This window comes from Haliaeetus leucocephalus, unplaced genomic scaffold (genome assembly GCF_000737465.1).
Source record: "Haliaeetus leucocephalus isolate CR32 unplaced genomic scaffold, Haliaeetus_leucocephalus-4.0 Scaffold206, whole genome shotgun sequence".
Lineage (NCBI taxonomy): Eukaryota > Metazoa > Chordata > Aves > Accipitriformes > Accipitridae > Haliaeetus > Haliaeetus leucocephalus.
The window spans coordinates 10365322-10389708 of NW_010972642.1; the positions used below are offsets into that span (position 1 = coordinate 10365322).

The following is a 24387-nucleotide window of genomic DNA, read 5'->3' on the forward strand; positions in this document are numbered from 1 at the left end:
TTTTTTTTTATTGAACCCACAGTTTTCATTTGGGGACAAAGGGATGTGTTTGTGTATCTTCTTTGTTTCCTGGTTGCTAGATCTATGTTCATGTTTGCATATCTGATTTTTTAAATGCTCTCTTTATATACCTCAGCTCTTCAGAAATGAGCCAAAGGCTACAAATGTCTAGGGTTTTCTTTCCCAGTATGCCTACACATCTGTGCTCATGCTTGAGCTCTGTCAGTGTGTTCACACATACTTTTATTTCAACTGAAGGGAAGATTATGACTATATATTTACCAGGCAGTGCCACTGAGCAGTCTTGCAGAGCAAGCTCAGAACTGAGATTTACTGTGTTAGTGGCAAAATCAGCCTGAGACTTGAGCTGGGCAGCTGGATGAAGGCTGCACTTCCACATCAGAGCACCCTGCCTCTCACTTAAATATTTGGATTCAGAGTTCCCTGACCAAGTGTGCGGTGGGTCTGTCTTACCTTGAGCTCTCAGGACATGTGTGCAGGGATCCCAGACTTTCTGGAATAAATCGAATGCTGTGGCCATGTCCTGCTGCTCCTGCCTGGGACCGTGACAAGGAGGCAGCTCTGCTCAAGGAGGCTTGGGGAAGTCTGGCATGGTCCTTCTGCAATTCCGCTCCCCTTCAGGGATTGATAGGGAGACCAGAGGCACTGAATGAGCCGCTAAGCCCAGCTATGCCCAACAGTGAAATGTCCTCCTCTCTCCTGGCCAGCTGGGAGGCCAGGGATTAAAGGATTTGCAAAGAAAACCACCAGTGTAAAGTACTTCAGCATCATTGGCTCCCACCCATCTCAATTTCTTCAGCATTCCTTGTGTGATGTGTTTCCCCCATGCTTGGTATGAAGGCTTTTCCAGCACATCCCGCAGCAGACATTAAAGGCATAAAGACATTGAAGTTTTCTGTCATCCTCCAGCCAGTTTTCTGCTTTCAAATCTGCAGACCAGAATAGGTTCCCAAGGGACCCTCTGGATGCTCCCTGGAGCGTGGACCACAGTATGGAGAGGCCCAGGTGGGCACCATCAAGCTCGTATGGCCTCACAGTGTGGAAATGCATTAAGGCCTGGCCTTCTGTCAGGGCTTCTTACCTTGGGCTCCTGCCATGCCAGCATGACTGTACTGCTTCTGTACCAGAGTGAGTGTGGCTGTTGGCAGCACAAGTGCAGGTTGCTGTGCAAGGTAGATGCTGGTAATTGTCAGTTCTGGGCCACCAAGTGAAGAGTTTCAGTATGGCCAGGGTTGGGAAACAGAGCACTTTGCATGAAATTCTAGCTTGCTTTCTTGCCTGGGGAGGAAAATAACCTTGTTTGTTTGTTTGTTTGTGTGTTTGATGAGCAGCTTGTGTTGAAAATCAATGCCATTTATGAGGCACGAAGGGGAAAGAAACGTGTCAAGAGACTATCGCAGTCTACAGAGAGCAATTCAGGGAAAGGTAAAGGAACTTTGAATCATCATACATCTAAGACTTTTTGAGGACTTCTCTTAGAGTTTAGGCTGGCTTAGTGATTTATGTGATGTTTTCTAGTGCTTCTTCCAGTCCAGAGTGAGACTGAGTTGGGGCTTCCACACTTTCTTTTGGGAAGATAAAGGCTATTCCTCTGCCCAAAAGACTTTCATTAAAACAGAACTTTTTTTGTTTTTCTTGCTTCATTTTCATTCCATGGCTTTCCATGATAACCTTATAGGTCACACCAAAAATGTCCCCCCTTTTTGATGTTTATTTCTGGAACAGGCTGGAAGCTCTGGAGAGGAATGCTCTGTCCAAGGAGACTGATTTGTTGAGATCCAAAATATCTTGCGGGAATGTGTCACTTTAGTGAACTGTCCAATGGAAGATAGCAGATTTTGAAACAGTCCTGGTTCCTTCAGCATCCCAATAAACAAATAGCCTCAGCTGGGAATCAGGGTTTCTAGACTAGACTGTAGGACCATCTCCATCATAGCAGGATTGAGACTTTCAGCCTCCCATTGTCAATTAACAACTTGCCAGAAGTGTTCAGGTACTTCAGAGCAATTACTTTTAAACGTCTCATCTCTGTAAGACTTAAAATTATGTCTTTCCAATACAGTATTTTTTTCCAAAACACCCTAATTTCCAGTGAAAGGTGACCACCAGCTCTATTTGTTTCCTACAATTGCTCGTTACTGTTTATCCTATTTTGTATAGGATATACACCCACAGAGTGGATGAGTGTGTTTATATGAACCTTTAGGGGAAGCATCCCAGACTTGTCTCTGCATGATTTTTTATACGCCTCTCTGAAACATCTAAGGCATCATTGACGGAAACAGGCTATTGGACCATATAGACCTTGAGTACGACTCAGTCTGGCAGTTGTGGTTTTTTGTTGTTTGCTTGTTTTTATCCCTTGTCCCGCAAACTACTGCCTATTAATCAGTGTTTTGCCTTGGTGTTGTGCTTATACAGAATTGGATAAAATACTGGTCTCACATTTTATTCTTTAGGCAACTCTTTTGGCTGTGAAAAATTGATTTTGTTGTTTGGGTTTTTTTTTATTATTCCCTGAACAAATGGGAAGATCCCAAGGTTGGTAAGCTAAATGTCTGTGATGTGCACCCTTGAAAAGAACAAGGTGCTTGGGATCTATACTGTCTTCCCCCTTGAAGTTGCCAGGCCTGGCTTTCTCATGCCAGTGATAAAAAATGCACAGTTATAAATAGGCTTTACTTAATTCATCTTCCCCTTTCTTTTTTCCTAGTTACAGACGAAAACAGTGAATCAGACAGTGATACTGAAGAGAAGCTGAAAGGTAAGGCAAATGTGTGAAGAGAGCAAATGGCTCCTGATAAACTCTGCTCCAAGATCCTGGGTCAAGTTCTCTCCTTTGTTCTGCCTTTGGAGAATGAGCTTGTTTCCACTCAGAACACAGTGAAAAATAAAAATCTCAATACTGCAGAAGAAAAATGTGTGGGCAGAGGACTACAGGAGTCCAAAACAAACATCTGTTCCAATTCCTATCAAAGCTGTTTGCACTGACTTTCCTAGGAGGTGGCTTGGATGCTCTGGAAATACAGCGAGGTTTTTCTAAGTACACGGTCACAAATTTGTGACCAGAATGACAGAAGCAGTATTGCACAGGACACGGTGTTCAGAAACCCCACTACACATTTACTAAGGGAGAAAAGCCACCAGCCAGACTGGCTAACTAGGAAAACAGAATCGCAGTGTATGGTTTATTGCTAAACACTTCTGCATTGGCAGGGCAGTGATAAAGCGCTTCATTGCTTGCTTCACTCTGATAGAGCTATACGGTATACTGGTCTCCATAATACTCTTCTGAAGCCTTCTTGTACTGGTAATTAGCCCTGTGACATGCTGGTGGCATTACAATCTTTTGGGAATTTATATGGCAAATTCAAAGTCCTGGCAGAGTTAGAATGTAAGATGCAAACTCTCTCAGATTCCAAAGTTTCCTGATGCACATGCACACCTGATCTGGGTAGCAGATCAGTTCCCAAGCTGAAAACCAGGCATAAACAGCAGTTCCCACTCTGTGTCAACCACAGTGCATTGTGCTTAGGAGTGTTTGTCCTTACCCTCTTTCAGGTTTTTAGAACAGAAACCTCAGACTGAGTTCCCTCTTGTGTGGGAAGCTGTGCTTACGGGAACTATTGTATGCTCTTGCTTTCCTCTGCATTGGGAAATCTTCTATCTGTACTGCTGTGTTAGCAAGATCAAGCTGAAAATTGCTGCCACTGCCTACTTTTGACAGGTTCTCAGGCTAGCCTGGAGATAGGGAGAGAGGGTTTGCACCCAGATTGCGCAGAAATTACATTCACAACTGTCTTGAAACATGATGTTGTAAAATACAGTCCATGTTCAGATGTAGCTGAGAAAGACAGTGTAGATGTGGCCAGGAAGACTCAAACCTTTGCCTGTTACTGGTTGCCGTAGTAAATCATGTGCATTGCTGTGGGTTTCTCTGTGACATCTGTATAACTGCAGCTAGGAGCTGCCTATAGAGGGGACGATGGAGATCATGTGAAGTCACTTCAAATCCAACAGCACTGGATTCTGAACAATATCCAGATCCATACCTGGATCTGAGTGACCCTGCAAGTCTATATAACTGTGAACAGGAGCTCTGGCACTTGCTGTTTTCTCTAGCTACACCTGTATTTTGCTTTATGCCTTATTCAACTGTCAACTTTCCTATTTTTAAATAGGAAAGTGAGTTGATTTAGCAAGTCTCTTTTATCTAGGACTTTCGATCTTGTATGTTTTACTTAACAGACCAAACACACCAGCCAGTTACCTCTGCTTAGCAAGTCACTGTACCTCATCTGAGACACAGTAAGTCATCACACAGCAATCATCAGACTGCATGTCAGAGCCATAAGAGCTGACCCTTGGGAAGGAAAAATGTTCGAAGACAAACTCTGCCATCATGACAGCAGTAAAATCCTGCTATCTTTAGTAGGTTGCACAGAATATAAACAATGTAGAGCTTGAGCGAGCTTTTCAGAAGTGCTCAGCATTGCTGTGACACTGCTCCTTTTGAAGTCCCTGGTAAAACAGAAACCACTTCTGAAAACTTTTGAAGAATTACAGCCTTAGAGCAAATAGCATAAGAGGTGATGAGAGAAAGGAGTCTGAGCCATCTTTCCAGGGGTTGCTACACTCTCTGATTTAAGAGGTACCTCAAGATTGCTTTAAATTGTATTGTCTGGAATAGTCCATGAGTGGCACAACTTTAGCAGACAAAAGGTCAAGTGTCTGTCCTAAAGTATATACCATCTCTCAGGAAGCTCTGTCTCCCAAGCAGATACCTTAGGTATTTGGATTTTTTACAGTATCCCTGTGGTTGTTGTTTCTGTCAAAACGTTGCGTTGCCACCCGCATTCGCAGAAAGCACAGTTTTGAGAATGTGCTGTAGTCTCTGCTTGTAGTTAATTCTTTCTTTCTTTTGTAGTAGGGGCAAGGGAGACATCATGGAGATTTAATTTGGGATGCGACTGTAAAACAAAGCAGGGGGGTGGTCTTAGCAAATCTCATCTGGTCTCTTCTCAGCGGGCAGCTTTTCATTACTTTCCATGCTGGAATGTTTATTGTCCCACAGCTCATGTGTGTTGCAGTTACAGCTTGCTTGGCAGTTTTTCTTGTTTTCCCATTGTGTTGGGTGAACTTGTAGAAACATGGTCCTGAGAGATTAGTTTTAGGCACAGGAAGGACTGGCATGAGCCAGCCTTTTTCATTCGCACCTCTTTTTGCATTTTTTTTATTGTTGGCCTACAGCCCAGCCTGCGTTACTGAAGCTGGGAGTCCCCAGCGTTACTCAACCAGTGGAGCCCTAGCCAGATGCTAGTCTTGTAAAACCGTGGGGATCGCTCCCCATAGCGTCCTCCAAACAAGGGTGATCAATCACCTAACTGCTGGCTTTGAAAGATGCATAAATGAATGCTAGGATGAATGCCCAGACATTATCTGTCACACCATGTCCCACATGGATATCAGTTTGGGTTGTCTTCAGCTGTAAAAGCTATCCTTCGGCTGCCAAAGCTCTTCAGGGTGATGGCACTCACAAGATTATGTCCCATCTCTGTCGATATTTATAGTGCAGCTACCAAACGGTTCCCACCTCTTACTCAGCCACTGACAAAGTAAATGCAGTGAAGTGGTTTTGAGTTTATCCATAAGTCTGCGCAAAGCACTGTTGGTGCTCTGTGCAAAGAGCTAGACAAAGTCACGATCTCTAATCTTTTTCTTCGTAGCTCACAGCCAGCGCCTGGTGCATGTGAAATCTCGCCTGAAGCAAACCCCGCGGTACCAAACCTTGGAACGGGACTTGATCGAATATCAAGAGAGGCAGCTGTTTGAGTACTTCGTCGTGGTGTCACTGCACAAGAAGCAGGCTGGGGCTGCCTATGTCCCTGAGGTTACCCAGCAGTTCCCGTTGAAGGTGTGGTGCCTGTTGGGAAGGTCTGGCTGACATGTTTCAGATTGCGTGGTGCACTTGCACAGCTGGAGAAGCCACAGCTTCTCTGTTGATGGCATGTAATATCAGTAACCCCTGTGCTATGTCAGTGTTCAGTGAGACTGAAGATAGAGGGGCTGCAGTCACCACCCCACCACCACCACCCCCCCCCAGCCCCCGAGAATTGTCATGGTATTCCTCACTGTTGAAAGAGCAGCTGATTTAGATCTTTTGCTGCCCTTTGCTGTGACGTTTAAGTAGCTATTCCCTTTCTCCCCCTTTTCTCTTTAAAGAAAACTGATGCTTGGGAGAAGACACGTATTCTTAAAGGGAAGGCACAGCTTTCACCAACAGTCTAGCTCAAAATGGGGAACAAGCAATGGGAGAAATACAGAGCCAGTGTGACAGCATGTTTGTAAATGGGATGTAACCAGAGCTCCCCTCAGACTTCAGTTCTCTTGCTGCTTGCTGGAAGATGTGTCCTAGATTAGAGGCACAATATAGCAGGGACAGGTGCTGCAGGTGCAGGGCTTGGTGGAATTGGGGGCATAGAATTACTTTAAAATATCTAAAGATTAGGTGAGCCAGAATCATAGAAATTTTAATATCTTCCAGGCAGAAGCTTAGCCTCTGTCATCACCTCTTCATTTGTCACAGAAAAAAATATTTGAAGTCATTCCATCCCCACATGACTAATTGGAAACATTCCTTCTCTCTGTTCTGCTAGCTTGAGCGCTCATTCAAATTCATGCGCGAGGCAGAAGATCAGTTGAAAGCTATTCCCCAGTTTTGCTTCCCTGATGCAAAGGACTGGGCCCCCATCCATCAGTTTGCCAGGCGAGTACTGTACTTCGTATCCTGATTCATGAGAAACGGATTTATATATCAAGCTAATTAAATATGAGAGCTGTTATGGTAGAAAATGGGGCAGAGCCCTGACAGGGGTGTATTGGAAATGCAAAAATATTGTGGGTTTATTGGGTTTGTATGTCAGAGACTTTTAATGTGGATGACGGGTATCTTGTCCTTCTGGTTTCTCTTTCTGCAGTGAGACTTTCTCATTTGTCCTAACGGGGGAAGATGGAAGCAGGCGATTTGGATACTGTAGGAGACTGCTGGTAATAATCCCTGTTTTTTTTAATTTCCTAGAGATGCAGCCTTCTGTGGAGTTGGTGCTACTGGCACCCATTCTGGAAAGTAGAAAGCTGCTGCCCTACTCTTTCAGTGTGGAAAGAAAGAGCAGCAGCAGAGCAGCTTTGCTCTCTTCTGCTCTGCTCAGTGCCAAAATCCCTCTATGAGTACCATCCTCCACTCCAGGCATAGCTCTTTTACTGTTTCCTTAACCAGCACTTAACATTATGAGCATGGACTGTTGTTTCACCACTAAGCTGAAGATAGGGTTTGTCTCCCTTAGATTTAGATAGCTACTAAGCAGTTGTCTAAACCTGTGCTGGTCCTGTAGGCTCAGAGTTGTCTCTGTAGAGCAGTCTGCCCTGCCTTAATCATTTGACTTAGGGAGGTTGCGATCATACTGTGGATGTGCCTATTTCTCCCCACTGTTTCTAGTGTACCAGTGTTTGAGCCAGATTTAAGGTATTGTCATCAGCAGCATGCTGTCAAATGTCTGCCAGTTTCTGAGCCAGCCAGTGAGCTGCAGAACTAAGACCGCTCACTCTATCTTTGCGGTAGTTATAACTGACATTTTCTTGGTGTTTTTTGTCTGTGTATTTGCATTTGTCTTGAAAGCCCAGTGGGAAAGGGAAGCGTCTCCCAGAAGTTTACTGCATTGTGAGTCGCCTTGGATGCTTCAATCTCTTCTCTAAGGTGAGGGGGGAAGAGAGGGAATTTGTGCTGTAGGCCAAGAGGGACCTGAAAGTAAGGTCAACACAGAAGAATGGGGATCGGGGAAGCTGATGACTGAAGAAAGGGCCTGAAATAGTGTTGGCAAGGCAACCACATGCTAATTCCAGAACCTAGCAAAAACACACTTGAAAGGAAAACTGGATTGTCAGCTGTTGCCTTCTTGCTTCAGCAGAACTACCAGAACACAAGCACTGAGAGATTAAAAGGTGCAGTCCTGACTGCAAGAGTGGTGGGGCATTTGCAAATTGTAAGCTTTCCAGTGACCTCACTGGAGCTGGGTTTCTCTTGCTGAAGGAAATTAGGGGTCTTCAGTTGCACCTTTTACCTTCTTCCTTATGCTTCAAGGCTCCATATTGATGCTGGGTTAAGGAGAGAACGTAGATACTGGTGCACTTCATTCCTGGTGTTACTTCCCTCCTCCTGATTTACATGTTTTTGTATCTTCATGCCTTTATTTCAGATCTTGGATGAGGTTGAGAAGAGACGGGGCATTTCCCCAGCCCTGGTGCAGCCTCTCATGAGAAGTGTCATGGAGGCACCTTTCCCAGCTTTGGGCCGGACGATTACAGTCAAGAACTTCTTGCCAGGCTCAGGAACAGAGGTAAAGACACCACCCTAGAGACAGGGAGACCTAGGCCAGCAAACTGGCAACTGGAAGTTGAGACTGTGTTACAGCACTGAGGATCTTCAAGGACAGATTGTCTGGCAGCTGTGGGGCAGGGGAAGCTAAGGAGTAAAATAAGGGACCCAGAGGGGATGGCATGGAGACTTTTCCAGTGACCATCAAAAAGGAAATCATATTGTAAAGATGAAGGTGAGGACACATTAGCTGTGCTGATATGGCAGAATGAAACGAGGCATTGGCCTTGAGGCCAAGTGGCACAGACTGGTGGACCTTATGGCATAGCACATGATCTTGGATCTGCTCGAGGCTCCTCACACTTAACTTCCTGAAGACAGGATTCATAGCGTATGTTCCAGCATCCTTAATACAGAACCACTGTTCATGTAGGACAGGGCATGGGCTTCTGGTCAAAAAATACCTGAAACCACACAAGGGCAATGTTGCAGCCTTTCAGAGTGGCATTTTCACAGCATGGAGGTGAGGGTATGTGTTGCACCTCCCACAGCGTGGTGTGAGGACAGTGGGAGGGTTTTAAGAGTGCAGAGCTTTTGCGGATAGCATTGAGGGAGGGTGGAAGGAGCCAAACTGAACCTAGTCTTGTTGGGCATGGTATGCCTTGAGCGTGAGAGAGAAGAAAGCGAGTTGATAGAGGTTGTTTCTGAGGGCTTTCATCATAGCACTACATGATGACATTCTCAACCAAACTGAAACCAGTCCAAACTAAATGCAATTTTGCAGAGCACATGCATAGCTGGTTAAAAATCTGTACTCAAAGAGTAGAGTCCCAATGGTTTGCTGTCAGGCTCTGAGAAAGTTTTGGCTGTTTTGTTTCTAGGATCCTTAACATTCATTAATTATCTGGTTGATGGCATAAACCCCACATTTACACAATGGGTAGATGACAGCATTGGGATGGGTTGCAGGCACTTTGGAGAGTAAGGGATTAAAATTCAAAACGACCCTGCTAAATTGAAGGTTCAGTCTGAAATTCAATATGGACAAGAGCAAAATGCTGGGAAGAAAAATGAGTAGTCTAATACAACATGGAAATAACTGAGTGAGCAACAGTAGTTCAGAAAAGGATCTGGTGGTATAGTAGGCCATAAAGTGAGCAGAAGTAACAGTATGGTATTATTTAGGCAAACTTCTGCATTGTGAAAGACAATGAAAGGATGAATAATAAATAAATGCAGTTTTTTCTGCTTCCCAGCATTGGTGGAAATTTATTTAGAGTATTTTCCAAAAAAGGCAAACACTAGGAGAAAGCCCCAGAAGAGTAGTTCCACTTATTAAGTGGTTTAGAAAATACAGGCAAAGCTTGAGAAAATTGTTTGCTTAATATAGAAAGCAAAGGACAAGGGAGGACATGTGACAATAACCTTCCAATATATGAGAAGTTTCCTGCAGAGGGGAAGATGACCACTTGCTCTGAGTGTATACCGTGACTAAGACAACAAGTAGTTAAGTAATTTGCCACTGAGATGTTTCAGCTGCAGGCTTGGTGTTGCTTAGGGTAGTTCAGAACTATAGTAATTTTCTTGTAGGATTTATGAACTACCTTGTGTTGGAAGCTTTCAAGAACAATTTAGAGAAGCATCTGTCCAAGATAAGGAGTATGAAGTGCTAAGGTGCTGTGACAGGAATTATTTAAGTAGATATGAACAAAAGAAAATGCTTACAGGACGCTCTTTTCTGTAACTGACATAAAAAAAATTATAGTCAGTAGGTTAGGCATCCAGATTCTTGCAGTAAAAAAAAATAAATCATAACTGTAAAAATAAGAGTGCAAATCTGAAAGGCTCCATGCCAGTCTGCTGCTTGAATGCCAGAAAGGCTGGAAAACACTCATAGCTGGACACAAATAGTTTTCCTCCTTATGAAGAGCTCCCTGTCCTCAATCCAGTGGGGAGAACTTGTGGTTGGTCTCATGCTGTGCCCATTGGAGTGGACTCTGGATTGTCTCCATCTGGAAGCAGAATTTGTGGCAGGTCTTTGGAAAGACTGTGTTTGAGGGCTTAATGCTGTGTGATGTTCACTAGCACAGTCAGTGAGGCTTGTGAGCTGTGAAAATACCTGCTGGGTTCTTGCTTGCCACAGTATGGGTAGACAGCAAGAGCTCACCTGTGGTCTTTTTTTCTCCAACAGGTCATCGAGCTGCGGCGGCCTCTTGACTCCAGGCTTGAGCATGTTGATTTTGAGTCCTTGTTCACATCCCTCAGTGTGCGGCACCTGAGCAGAGTCTTTGCCTCCCTGCTTCTGGAAAGGAGGGTGATCTTTATCGCAGACAAGCTCAGGTACCCTCTTGCATTTCTTTAAACAAAATGTTGCCAAGGAAGGGAGGCTGAGAAGACTGCAGTGACTGATCTCTCTGCTTCGTTCTTTTTTTCTTCTCTGGTCTTTTCCAACTTCCTGTCTGATGTGAGTAGGGCTGTACTTCCCAGGAGTGGGGAACTCAGGCCGTGCAGCATAATTTCGCTTTGCAGCTTGCAAAAAGCATACTGCTTCTCATCCCCAAGGAGAACCAAATTCCCTTTCCTCCAGACAGTTTCAGAGCATATCCCTGGCGCTAAGGAAGCAAAACACCTCCTTTTGCTCCATGATGCTGCAGTGTTCCCCACTGAGCTGTGCTGGAGTTTCCAGAGATCAAGCCTTGGGCAGAGATCACTGTCCCTTCTGGGTTGTTCCCTGATGTCACAAGATCTTAAATCTTCAGCTTGTATTTTAATATTGGTTTCTAAAGACCTTTTCTTGTGAGGGTTGAAAGTAAAGTATGCAGTGAGAGGGAATGAGACAGAGGACTTCTCCCTTCTATTTTGAATCTGCTCAATTTGCTTTTTTTTTAAATATTTTTGTTTGCTCTCCTAAATTATGAAAATGGGCCCAGGTTTCTTTAAGATCTTGTGCAGCTGGTCTCTGGCAGCTCTCCAGCCCCTGAAGCACTTGAGGATTCAGGGAGGAGAGTTCGCCAAGGCTGGAGAAAGAAAAGCTGCCTGGATGAGTAATGACACTTAGGAGCACGCTCAGGTTTCAGGAGTGTACAATGCCCCTAAGCTGTCTGTTTTCACAACTTCCAGGCAGCAGGCTGCAGCTCTGGGACTGGACTGAGCGCTGGGGCAAAGAATGGGGAGGCCCCTTCTACAGGAAAGTGAAGGGAAAAATTCATTCTGCAGGGATCTGGGGCTCTCTGCGGGCAGACCTCAGGCAGCCTCATCACAGGAATAGGAAAGCTGGAGGGAGGGGAACTGTAGCATCCAGGCAGCACTGGCTGCTTGCAGTTTTTGGCAGCTGCCTTGGGTCAGAGGGGGGAAGATTTGACTCTTTATAGTCACTGATACATAGATACTTAGTATTCTGGATACTTAAGCCACACATTTCATGCAGAGCATTCAGACTTGCATTGAAAATGGGAGAATTCATCCAAACTCTAGATTTCTATGTAGCATATATGATTTATGTGATAATTTATGATGACAGGCTTTGTTTTCAAACGTTTTTCTTCTCCTCTGTAGGACACATTTTACATTCTGAGAAAATCTGTTAAGGACACAGATGACATTGTAATCTCTACATGAGGGCTGGGTGGTAAGAGTAAATGGTAGGGAACTTTTTTTTTAAGGCATCACTTCAGAATGAACCTTTATTTACCAGATCTTTTCCTATCACATCTTTATATGACAGCACACCACCATGTATTCTGAGCATGGTGTGTGTTACAGAGTACCTCTAATTCAAAGCACTTTGATGGGTATTGGTGTTTTGTTCCCCGTCCCCCAACCCCTGTATCTTTTGTCAGTATATCCAGGGTCCTTAGGAATGAGTCCAGCTGCCCAGGCCTGTAAAAAAGAATGGGAGAGCGCTATAGAATTATAGTTTCTAGAATCTCTAAATATACCATAAACAGCTTGCTTCTGTGAAAAAAAAGAATTGTCACGTTTTAAAGATCCAGGGTCTGTTAGGCTACAGGGCTCAGATTCAAATATTTACCGTAGATTTGCCAGCTCTCTACGAGACTTCTAATGTTTGATGTTTCTGAGAAGATCTTGCTCTGAGCAATTTCAGGAGAGTCTTTTTCTTTTCCTGTAACAAAATATGAAGTTTCTCTGGCTCATTTTTGTGGAGAAAAAATTCAAAAATGACCCTAAAGGACTGTAAAAGCTTGAAAAACACAAACCAAAGAAAATAACCCTCAAAATTAAGTAAGCTATTGTATTTTAATCCAATCCAGTGACTTAAGTGCACTGGATTGGTAAGCCTTTCATAAGGTCAACAGTCTCTTCTACTTGTTGGTGGAAATTCCATGTTTTAAAAACTGATGGTACTGTAGATTCAGGATCTTCTGTCCAAATGATACTTTTCCTGGGACAGGAACACATTGAACTCAATGAATATTAAGTAATATTTACTTTAGGGCTGGAAATGCCCATTTCAGAGGAAAGAAAAGAAATGCTTTTTGGCAATAGCTTAAGAGAAGAAAAAAAACTGATAAAAGCAGCTGTTGGAAACTGCTCAGAGGTTAGGAATGCTAGAAGTAATCCAGCTGAGATGGATTAACGGGAAGAGTGCAGGTGACATGGTGAAAGATGCATAATAAATTACATTTATTGTTCATCTTTGCAGTTCTTCATGTGGGTACTATCAACAATCTGTACGTGTGTATGAAGGTGTGTCTGGGTGTGAGTGACAGAGAAAATGATGTATGCAATTTATTTACATCTTTTAATTGCTATAAGATCAGTCTGTGGGAAAAAAAAGCTGAAAGGTCTCTTGCCAGATACTGTGTGAACTGTGAAATGTTTTCAAGCTGAGCCAAAAAATGCATCTAACAAGTGTACAGCAAGTGAAATACTTTGTCTTTTCCATCTTTAGAATGAACTTTGAGTGTTTTTTAAAGACCTGTCAATCCAAAGCTTGGCAGCGGAAAAGGAAAGAATTTGGTTTATTAGTTTTTGGGTGGGTTGTTGTGGGGTTTTTTTTTCCCTCTATCACTATGGAAACTGGAGTATACATCTCCTCGCAACCCAGGAAAATAACTTTGTTAAAACTATGTTGGTCTCTGTAGTCTTCCCTAGTTTTTGTTCACTCCTGTACTGTAAACTTTAGTCCTGGGGCAGCGGAGGCTGTGGCGTGGGTTAGGCTCTGCAACCTTAGAGCTGCTTTTGTTTCCAAGAGATGCTGTCTGGCATGCAGTTCGAGGCACTGTTGACCAACCTTTTAGAATGCATCTCCAAATAGAAGTGGCCTGATTTCACAAGGTACTTAGAGCTGGGCAGTTTTTACCGGCCTGCGGGGGACATGTGTTAGATTCAGAGCGCTTTTTAAAACAGGAAAACTTACACAGGCTTAAAGTCAAGGCACCCTTTTTCCACATCTCCTCAAAAGCCTGTTGTGGATCTGACCAACTCGAGCAATTGCCTCTGTCCCTGCCAGAAACCACAGCTGTGTCAACAACACAAAGTGGTCATTGTTATCAAAGGCAGATCTGAAAGAATTAGAGTAGACACTTTAAATGTGGTCATCCCCAGTAAAAGGTAATTAATCATCAAAAAGAAGTCTTTTCCATGTGCTACAAAAACAAATCTGGGACTGCGAATCCCAGCCTCCCAGGTTTCTCCTTTTTGTATTGTGGTTAGGGAGAAGAAGAAACCCAAGGATGAAGTTTGGATGTCGAATAATAGCATTGTTTCTTCAGAGCATCTTAACGCTCGCTTCTTCACCTGCACTAACCTGCCACGTCGGTGGGAGGCAGTGACGGTCCCCACAGCTGGTGGAACTTGGCATCCCCCTGGCTGGATTTGCTGCAATGCTGTGCGAAGTCACGGGGCAATGTTTGGAAGCTCCTGCCTCTGTTAAATGTTGTAAACCAGATCTGCAATCCATCATAAGTAAATCCAGATGTGACACAGTGTCAGAAACCCAAAGGTGTTTGTAAAATGAATCCTACTGTAGCAGAGCTTATAAAAAAGAAAAGAAAAACCCATGTAATCAAACCATCTTAAATTGCCAAATGCTAGCATATTTTCAGCAGTTTGGTTAGTGCAGGGAGCAAAGGGCTTCCTGGCATTAAACTCCAAAAGGCTGATTGAATCATAGTGTTTTTCAGAAATCATGAAGTATTCTAAACCGAAAGAGGGATTCAGCTTGGGGGGCTTTTTAGCATAGGTGCTTGCCTCTGGAGCCAAAAGCTGGAGACCCTGTAGTCAGTCTAAAGTTCGGGAGGAAAGCAACCAAACTGAGCAGCCAGTATCCTTCCTTAGAAGCAGTTGCAAGTTGTCAAGGTGTCTTTTTAGAGCAAGTCAAGCTAGTCTTGGAGCAAGTTTTCCCAGGAGAGGAAGAAGAGTTGCTGTGTAGTTGCAGCTGTCGTGTTTAGTTTCTGTATTGGCCACCTCTGTTCAAGGTAGCTACCAAGAAACAGCAGCTTCATAGGGTGCTGTGTGGTAGGTTTTTGCATAGGATGCTGTGTGGTGGGAAGGCCTGTTGTTCAAGCAGACAAATGTCACAAATTGCTGCAATATCACTGCTCTGGCCAAGGGAGTGCTCAGCCAGAGACACTTGTGTGTTGGTCTACATGCAAAACAGCCCTTTAGGGAGGGATCTGACATGGTTCTTTGTGTACATCAATACTTTTTAACCTCTGTGTTAGCAATATTTCAGTCTTTCCTGTAAGCTCCTGTGCAAGTGACATCAGACACTCAGCTCAGCCATGTTCCCTAGAGGAGGCTGAATGAACCCATGAAAATGTGCTTGGTATCTTGAAAGTGTTCTTTAAAGACCTGCATTATTTTAAGGATTACTGTTGAAACCAAAGGCCTTAAAAAGTGGTGTCTGTGTCCCATTTGAACAACTGGCATTGAACTTCTGTGGCCTAAGGGTAGTGCATGGCACTCCCCAGAGCATACTGCAATCACACTGGGTAGAACTCTTCGTTCTTGGTGTCATCTGGAGTGCACCAAGCAAATGCAGCACCCTGGGTCAGTATTATTCCAATGGCAGCAGTCGTCATCATGGTTATGGTGCATGTGTCCCAGGATATCAGGGTTTCAGTGGGGACATTGGCTGTAGCTACCCAAAGGCATTGGCTGCCTGTTTGGTATAAGAGCCCTCAAAGGGCTGACTGACACTGAAACAGTGCTTTGAGAGTGCACTGAACTGTTCCGGTTGTGTTGTGCACATCAACTGTAGTTGATTCTGTGCACATCTCCTAGAAAGAGGCATCCAGCTTGAGCAGTGCCCAGAACTTCAGCGGCCATATTCACCTTCTACACAGATGTACCTGCAGTATTATGACTGAGGTGTAGTTTGGGCAGTCTCCCCCATTGCTGCTGGCTGAAGAGCACAGAATCACACAGATGGCATAAAAGGAATTTATCATACTGGATTGTTTCGCAAGGCTCAGTAGCCATGGTGTGAATCAGCAGTTCCTTAGTGCTCGCTGCAGTGCTGTATGCAAGAGAAGGAGGGAGCTTAGGCTTGAGTCATTCCAAAGCACTGAGGTTCTGCTGGGCTCCTGGCAAGCTGCAGCTCCCTGAGACTATCTGCAGAGCAAGTCCGACTGAATCGCATGTGGAAGAGAGACCTCAGTGTTACCTCCTCTGGGTCCATCTCTGAACTGCTATGCCTTCAAAGGAGGCTCACAGATCTCACTCCTTTCAGTATTGTTCCCTCAAAATGTCTTCCACAGTGAGAAATGTTTCAGAGCAGAGATCACTAGGATTCATCCGGGAGGCAATGAGGCATTCACAGATGGAAGGGTGGAAGGGGAAGCTGTCTTTACTTCCCACTGTGTGGTACATACGATTTCAGACTTACACAGCGCTGTCTGTGACTTCCACTAACTGGACCTCAGCCATCTTTCCTCCCACTCAATCTCTCACGTACCATGTGTACTCGCTGGGACTTGAGAGCAGGGTTGAGGGAAGAACAAGCCACCATAAATATAGCAGGAGACAGCATGCCGTAATATCTCACCATGCCATAAATAACCACGTACTTCAGCTGCTCACTGTTCCTCTGTGGAGCTACCTGCAATCACAGAGATCTTTTCCATTGGTTTTCAAGTGCTGTCTATGAAGTCAGTTCCCACCTTTAGGCAGGAAATTTGGATGTGCCTTCAAGATCGAGGATTTGTGACAAAGGTGAAACTTCTAACACTTCCACATTCAACCTCTCCTCAAAGAAGGGGAAGTCCATTGTTGGTGGTCTAAGAGTAATGCCACAGTGCTGCGCACAAGTAATGAAAGGAGGAGTTCTTTCAGCTTTCACCATGCTGCTGCTGTTATTACTGGGGCTATTATCAGTCAGAAATTGAGGAGTGGAAAATATGCTCTGCAGTAATAGAGGGGAAGAGAAGCCTCTGCTCTTGCATCTGCTGACATGGCCTGAAATGTATGGGTATGCAAGTAGCGCAGCCTCAAAGGAAACAGTTTTTAAAGGATCTCATTAACTTAGAGTGCACTTTTAAGATGGCACGTTCACTTCTGTTGTAGTTCCTTTCAAGATTAGCTTGTATGAAAGGTACAAGAAAAATAATCTACTTTGATACTGTTTCCACTTTTTTTCTGGGTGTTTGGGTTCTTTTTAAATATTCCTGTTTCTTACTAGTTCTGTGTTTTCTCATTTTCATTTTGTTTCCCTCTGATTCATTATCTACTTTGCATGTGTGGTAAAGACAGCGAGATGTGGGCTTGCTGATTAAGGCAGGCACAGCTTGAGAACAGCAACAGAGGGGCAGCCAGCAGGAATGAATATGGAGAAGGGAGGGGGATATGCTAAGACCTTCCTAAACAAGTATGTGGAATGGAGAGGGTTTTCCCCATTTAAAGGCTTAGACCTACCAGTCTGTGTCACAGCCTTTGAAGGGTCCTCCTCTGTTTTCATAGAGTATCTGCTTAAGAAGAGACAAGCCTCTGGGAGCGCAGGGAGAGGAAACTGTCCCCGTCTTGTGAAGAGACTTTCTCAGCGCACACATCCCAGGCGTCCCTCCCAAGCACCTATTCCCTACCTATTGCAGTCCTAGATAAAATTGTCATGTTAAGCAGATTCCAGCCTCTCCCCTAGGATTTACTTATCTCCAATAGCGTCATGTGTTTAATGATGTTTACTGTGTGATTACTTCATACGGTCACACTGATGTCCCAGCAACCACACTTGTGTTCTGCTAAACTGAACTTACCTGATGAAAGCCAGCCAGCTGTAGCCCAGCCATGCCACTCTGCTCAGTGTGTGTTAGCGTTACAGCATGGGGATTCAAATCCACCAGACTTAGCTGGAGTGAGGGGGGGGAGGGAAAGCAGGCTTCACTTTTCAGAGCGAGCTCTAGTCCACTCCCATCAAACCCCTTCCCTCTCAAGTCAGCAATAAACTGCCAGATCCGGGTTGCTGAGTGTAAATTCCCCTGTGGAGTTTAACAGGAGCCAGCTGGGCGTCCTTCCTTGGGGATGTGACTCCTCCCAGCCGCACCAGCCTTCCTCCCCTCCTCCAGCCTTACAAGACCTGGATGCTAGTAAAATAAAATTATGTTATATACAGGGTTGATGGTGGTGAGCCTTCCCCCTCCCTTGACACATACAAATGCTTCCAGACCCAGAATGGATGAGTAACTGGTGCCCTGCGGCGAGCTCTGCTGTGGCTGACTGCAGACCCTGCCTGCCTCCTTCCAGAGAGCTGATGGTGTTTCTGGACAGACCCTCTTGGAAGTTGTTAGCAAAGCTGAGCTGCTGGTGGCATTTGAAGGGGGAAGATGGAAGGCTGCAGTCTCGTGGGCCATGGGCAGCTTCCTACAGAGGCCAGCCGAGTGCTCCCCTCCTGGGATGATTTCACTCTCCCATGGTTCTGAGTAGCCTTGGCAGGCTCCACAGGCTGCAGGCTGCCTGGATAGCCTTGGCTGGAGATTGCTGCCTTCCTCTTTCCCCCATGCTCTGGCATGGCTGCTAGGAGCTATCAACATGATTGGGACCAACAGAAAAGCTTGGCATTGCCCTGTGATTACTCCAGCTAAGGGTTGCCCGAAGGCAAAGCATATATGCTGCACAGGTACCAAGCCAAGGGGCAGAGGAGCAGGGCACTGGAGTAGCAGATGCTGGATTGAGGAGGACCTATCTCTTGTCATGTGTGTGGGCCAGGATCATCTTTCATAACCTGGGCTTCTGCCTCAGGTCATTGCCTCTGAAGCTGAAAAATGGGGTCAGAAATCTGGGAAAGCCCCTGGTAATTACAGAGATCAATCGGAGAATGTTTGAAAGAGCCCTGTTTTCTAGGAAGCACCGCTTACCCCCTGACTGACCAGCCATTACCCTTGGTTGCGTTTCATCTTCCAGCACTCTTTCCAAGTGTTGCCATGCCACGGTGGCCCTACTGTACCCCTTCACCTGGCAGCACACCTACATCCCCGTGCTGCCGCCTTCCATGATCGACATCGTGTGCTCGCCCACCCCCTTCCTCATCGGCCTGCTCTCCAGCTCCTTGCCTCGCCTGAAGGAGCTCCCAGTGGAGGAGGTGAGCCATGCACCCGCACCGCAGCCTTGCTCTCGGTCGCTTCCAGCGGGCCGACTTGTCTGCTGTCCCAGAAAGGCTGCTCTCGAGAGTCCGCCTTGGCAGCTGGCAGCACGAAGGAGCCGAGCTCTCGTCCTCTGGCTCCTGCGAGCGTGGGGTGAGGGAGGAGGCGGACGTCCCCCGGGGAGGCAGAGGTCTGCGCTCTGCCTTGTCCGCAGCTTGGGAAGGCAGGGGGCTGGGATCTCCCACCGCAGGGGCTGCTGCGGGTAGGAGATGATTTTATTAAAGTTTCTGTTGGTTTCCGCATTGTGCTGTCTCGGGGCTAAGCACAAAGTCTGCCAGGCTTGAAGTACGATTGCTACAAATTGGCCAGGGTAGCTGCTCCTCTAATTAATGGAAGGAATTAAGAACCGGATTCATGATACGCAAGGGTGAACGCAGCAAGGCTGAACGTGGTTGGGGGGGCATTTCCCTCCCTGCCCACCCAGGCGACAGCGGTGCAGAGCACGGGGAGAAAAGACAGAGTTCTGACCCCGACGTGGCGGTGAGGAGTGGTGGGCCGGGCTTGGAGCACAGCCTCCTGCTGTCCAAGCTGTTCTGCGGTTTGCGGCGACATCGTTAGAAAGCCGCAACAAGGGCTCTGCTCTTGGCTCACGCTGGGTGCCTCCTCCAGCTGCGGTGGGGGGTAGGAGGAGCAGGGGTAGGGTGCGTTTCCTTCAGAGCGGTTACAGATTAAGATACGCTCCGATCGTGGAAATAACAACTTCCCCTTTTTTCTTGCTCTTTTGTTCTTAGGTCCTAGTCGTTGACCTTGTAAATAACCGGTTTCTGAGACAGGTGAGCAGAGCTATTTTGTACCCTTCACCTTCTCTCCCCTTTTTCCACCACACCTTACCTCCATCTGTGTTTGCTGACCTGCCTGGCTGGATGGATCACTTACTCCCCACACAAACTGAGGCAGGGTTTGTGGTTGGCAGCATTATAAGGGTCACTGTGTACATATGTAATATCAGCGTCCCAAACAACAGCTGCTGAGGTCCAAATCATTGTGCATTATCTCTCCCTCTGGTTTTTTTTTGGTTTTTTTTTGTTTTTTTTTTTTAAAGAGGGGAAATGGGGGCACTTGAGCACTGTGGGTCCTTAAGTGGCACCCTGGCTGAGGGTAGAGCTGGAAAGCCTTGGCTCAGCACTGTCTGCTGGGGAGCAGCGCGGGCTCTTCCAGCCTGTGTCTGTCAGTCCACTTCTTGGAGCGAGTCCAGAGGAGGGCCATAAAGATGATCAGAGGGCTGGAGCATCTCTCCTATGAAGACAGGCTGAGAGAGTCGGGGTTGTTCAGCCTGGAGAAGAGAAGGCTCCAGGGAGACCTTAGAGCAGCCTTCCAGTACCTAAGGGGGGCCTATAAGGAAGCTGCAGAGGGACTTTTTACAAGGGCTTGTAGTGATAGGGCAAGGGGTAATGGCTTTAAACTGAAAAAGAGTAGATTTAGTAAGGAAGAAATTCTTCACTGTGAGGGTGGCGTGGCAGTGGAACAGGTTGCCCAGAGAGGCTGTGGATGCCCCATCCCTGGCAGTGTTCAAGGCCAGGTTGGATGGGGCTTTGAGCAACCTCGTCTAGTGGAAGGTTGGAACTAGATGATCTTTAAGGTCCCTTCCAACCCAAATGATTCTATGCTTCTATGATCTCCTATCACATACCCAGCCCTCGGTGAGGAAGGGAGCCTTGATGATTTCTTCAAATCTTTCCTGCCCGAGGAGCTTATGGTTCTTCGCTCCAGTCCTTGCACTGGATGGGTCATAAGTAGGAAGCTGGTACACAGGAGCCTGTGTGTTGCTCTGCAGACAAGATTGCCTGCTGATTTTTACTTCCCTTTGTTGTGGAGAGGAGGAGCAGGATATTGAAGGGGGAAGGACAGATTAACGAACATACTCCTGGCCCAGGAAGCTAGTTTTGCCCCAGAGCTCTTTGGCAGATCGCTGAGGAGCACTGGCTGCATCGGTCTCTGCCCTGCTTGAAGTCCCATGGGTAGAACGGGATGAGTGCACCTCCTGCTGCAGGCAGTAGTGTGTGGCTGAAGGCCACTCCTTCAGTGCAGTTCTCACTTGCCAGCTGCCTTAGCTGCAGGGATATGCTTTACCTTAGACCTCTCTTTTGGAAGTTTAAGCTAAATCACGCTGTCTCAGCCAGGGCTGTTAGGAGCTCGCACACAGTCACCGGCAGTTCCTTGGCTTCGTTGCTCTACGGGAACTCGTTACGCCTCCGTAACACGATCGGTGCCTGAGCAGAGCTGAGCAGGGGGTTGTGCTCACCTGGCTGCACGCCAGCATTGTTCAGATTCGTCCTCGTCCCCTTTGGGGTGGTGCGAGTGCTCGCAGGGGGTCAGTGGGGCAACGGGTGAGCCCTGCCCGGTAGCCTCTTGGGTCAGACACCTAAAATTTTTCCAGAAGAGGGGAACATTTGGGAAAAGACACTCCCTTTCTCCTTCTTCTTGTGCTTCTTGATAGTCCTGCACTGGGAGGTGCTGGGAACGTGCCAAGCGTCTTACGCCTTCTCCCGCTCCCTCTTCCTCTCCTCACAGTTCATTTTTAGTGCTCCCCCTGCCGTGCTGGGGACAGGATAGGAGCTGGTGAGGAGAAGGGCAGGGGCCAGCTGTGTCCCGGCCCCAGGCCCTGAGAAGGTGGCTCTGTCTTACAGATGGAAGATGAGGACTCCATCCTGCCCCGCAAGCTGCAGGCCGCCCTAGAACACATTTTGGAGCAGAGGAATGAGCTGGCGAGCGACAAGGAGGAGGGGCCTGTCAATGGCAAGCAGGGTAAAGCATGGTGCCTTTCAGCTTAAAACCACATCTTTTCTGCCCCTTTTTCTCCTGTCACTTCTTAGGGGAGAACTAGGCTTGTATTGAATTTAACACCACGGAAATTGGAGGTAGGTCAGGATATTGGTTGAAGCCGTATTAAACATTCCATTGCACCAGGGACAATTCTCTGTGTGTGAAGAGAAACAGTACTTACCCCTTCCCAGCTCTGTCCGTCCTTCCCTTACAGCTCCAGGGAACACCTGGACTCCTTTTTGGAGGGGGAGGTTGTGTTCCCACAGGCCTCTCTCTGCTGCTGACTGTGTGAGTGATGCAGGCTCCTCCGGGGGACAGTCCACCCACAGAGCTGCAGTCTCGGAGGTGGCCATGTGGCTCACAGGCGACTGGGCTGAGACAGCTCTCTGGGAGACAGCATGGGCATCTCCTGCTTGCAGGGGAGCCAAGACAGAGCTTGGTGGCTTTCAAAGTAGTAGCAGCCTAGTCCTCTTCCATCGTAAGCACTTCCTAGGATGCTGTCTCTCTTGAGCAGCTTTTTCTGGTCAGGCTGGATCTGAAAAAAGCCAGGGAGTTTGTACCCAGGATGTTTCCTAGCATGTCCTTACAGCACAGTCCTTACCACTGCCTCTTTGTTTTCTCCTTAGAGACCAGCCCTTTGAACGAGGTGGTGTCCGAGGCCTTTGTCCGTTTCTTTGTGGAGATCGTGGGCCACTATTCCCTCTTCCTGACCCCAACCGAGCGAGAGGAGCGGACCCTGCAGCGTGAGGCTTTCCGCAAGTCCGTCTCCTCCAAGAGTCTCCGACGCTTCCTGGAGGTCTTCATGGAGACACAGATGTTCGGGGGCTTCATTCAGGAGCGGGAGCTGCGGAAGCAGGGGGTCAGAGGTGAGGGGCTCTGCCTGGGCTCTGCTGTTGTGGAAACTGCAGTTGCTCCTGCGAGAGCTGGGAGATGCTCACCAGCTGCCAGCTCCATCCCCAGCACCATGGCTGGAGGCTGCAATGTCTGTGCAAGGACACCGGGAGGGAGGTGGTAGGGAGGCGCTAGCACAGGCTGGTGGTTTGTTCTGACACCCCTGCATGGCCTTCAAGAAGTCTCTTGGGGATTTTTGGCCTCTGTTTCCTTATCATGCCAAAGGGGAGCGTCGCCTCACAGGAGCGTGGTGAGACAGTTTGCACAGTGCATGGGCACTGGCTGCTGGAGAACAGGGGCTTTTTGTGCGTGATCTGGTAGTTTCTTGTTGAGGTTGGGGTTACAGGCACCCTTCACCGCTGCAGTAAGGGACATAAGTAGTATCCTCCATGTGTGTGCCTCTTCTGTTCCATGTTGAATTCCCATCAGGACCATCACAGAAGGGGTACACTGCTGGAATGACGTTTATTCTTGCAGTCCCTCACGTCCCCTTCCTGTGTCTAGAGGAAGAACTGGCTGGATTGGTTATGGCTGTTTTGGTTAGTAGAAAATATGGATGCTCATGTCCTTCCCAAAGCTGCTTCTGTTGTTTCGCTCCTGTTATCCCACAGTCCCAAGGGCTCTACTGGCAGCTGAAGTTTCTCATCCCTGCTGCTGCTCGGTCCTGGCTTAGCATTTTCCTCCCCAGCACTAATGAGCAGTGGACACTTGAATAGGTGGTTGAGTAAAAGAGGTTTTGCAGTGTGGTAAATCCCGCGTGACGATTCCCCAGATGGTCTCACTTTCTGGACTTAGCCGTATTCGTAGCAGTATGAACGGAGGTTTTGTCTCTCCCTGTGCGAGGTACAAAAGCTCAGTCAGCCTTGCTGTGGGGAGGGAGGAGGAGGACCAAAGCTCCAGTCCCACATTCGGGCTCAGCGGGTGGAGGAGGTGGGGCGAGTTGTTCCCTCTCATGTGCAATAGTTTATTGGTAAGCTGGGACAGTATGCTTTCAGATGGGCGTTCTTACTTTTATTTACAGGGAAGCAAAATAGAAGTTGTTGACTTCTTTCTTTCTGCAGGTCTGTTTGAGGTACGGGCTCAGGAGTACCTGGAAACACTTCCCAGTGGGGAGCAGAGTGGAGTCAATAGGTTCCTGAAAGGCCTAGGTAAGGAAGCAGCAAAATTCTTGGCTTCTCAGGAGGCTCAGGCTTCTCGTTGTCTTCAGGTTTGGCATCAGAGAAGCTGCCGAAGGGTGGCAGGGCTCTGCTAGTGACTGTGTGTGGCTTCCTGCAGAGCAGTGCCCTGAGCCTTGAGTGATGGGTGCCTGGCCGTATATCCCTGCTCTGGCACGCTGTTGGCTCTGCCCTCTGATCTGCCACTTGTCTGGAGGCAGGTGGAGAGCCAGAGATTGGGCCATGAGCTATGTCTGTGTCTTCCAAAGGAGACGGGCAGGTCTGAGGAGGCAATGGAGCAACCAGTGACTTGGGGGTGGTGGATGCAGGTCCTGACGGGGAGAGTGACGAGAGTCTCCATTGCCTTCAGGTTTGCCCTTAGGGATCAGTGGTGGGAACTGCCCAGGAGTATCCTAAGGTTGAATCCATTTTCCACTGTAAGGGGAGCTAGACGAGAGCTCCAGACTGAGAAGTCCTTGATAAGTCACTGGACACCATGGCTAAGAGAGTTTGATCTTCTGTTCAGGTCACATCCCTGGCCCTCTTGTCTTTTCTCGGCCATTTAAGAGCAGTAGTGTCTGTAGGGGTG

The 24387-nt window shown here is 47.0% G+C and overlaps 1 protein-coding gene across 3 annotated transcripts in view; it reads left to right on the forward strand.

Annotated features, from left to right (window-relative positions):
• Nucleotides 1-24387, forward strand: part of DENND2A (DENN/MADD domain containing 2A) — a 56310-nt gene that overhangs the window by 30866 nt on the left and 1057 nt on the right. For all 3 annotated transcript variants that reach the window (XM_010566261.1, XM_010566263.1, XM_010566262.1), the window contains 13 exons: nucleotides 1353-1446; nucleotides 2735-2785; nucleotides 5748-5935; nucleotides 6678-6787; nucleotides 6999-7068; nucleotides 7697-7774; nucleotides 8274-8414; nucleotides 10584-10732; nucleotides 18752-18929; nucleotides 19722-19763; nucleotides 21618-21735; nucleotides 22380-22619; nucleotides 23706-23792. In XM_010566261.1, coding sequence (XP_010564563.1) covers nucleotides 1353-1446; nucleotides 2735-2785; nucleotides 5748-5935; nucleotides 6678-6787; nucleotides 6999-7068; nucleotides 7697-7774; nucleotides 8274-8414; nucleotides 10584-10732; nucleotides 18752-18929; nucleotides 19722-19763; nucleotides 21618-21735; nucleotides 22380-22619; nucleotides 23706-23792 — 1546 coding nt within the window. The remainder of the gene's footprint in view (nucleotides 1-1352; nucleotides 1447-2734; nucleotides 2786-5747; nucleotides 5936-6677; nucleotides 6788-6998; nucleotides 7069-7696; nucleotides 7775-8273; nucleotides 8415-10583; nucleotides 10733-18751; nucleotides 18930-19721; nucleotides 19764-21617; nucleotides 21736-22379; nucleotides 22620-23705; nucleotides 23793-24387) is intronic.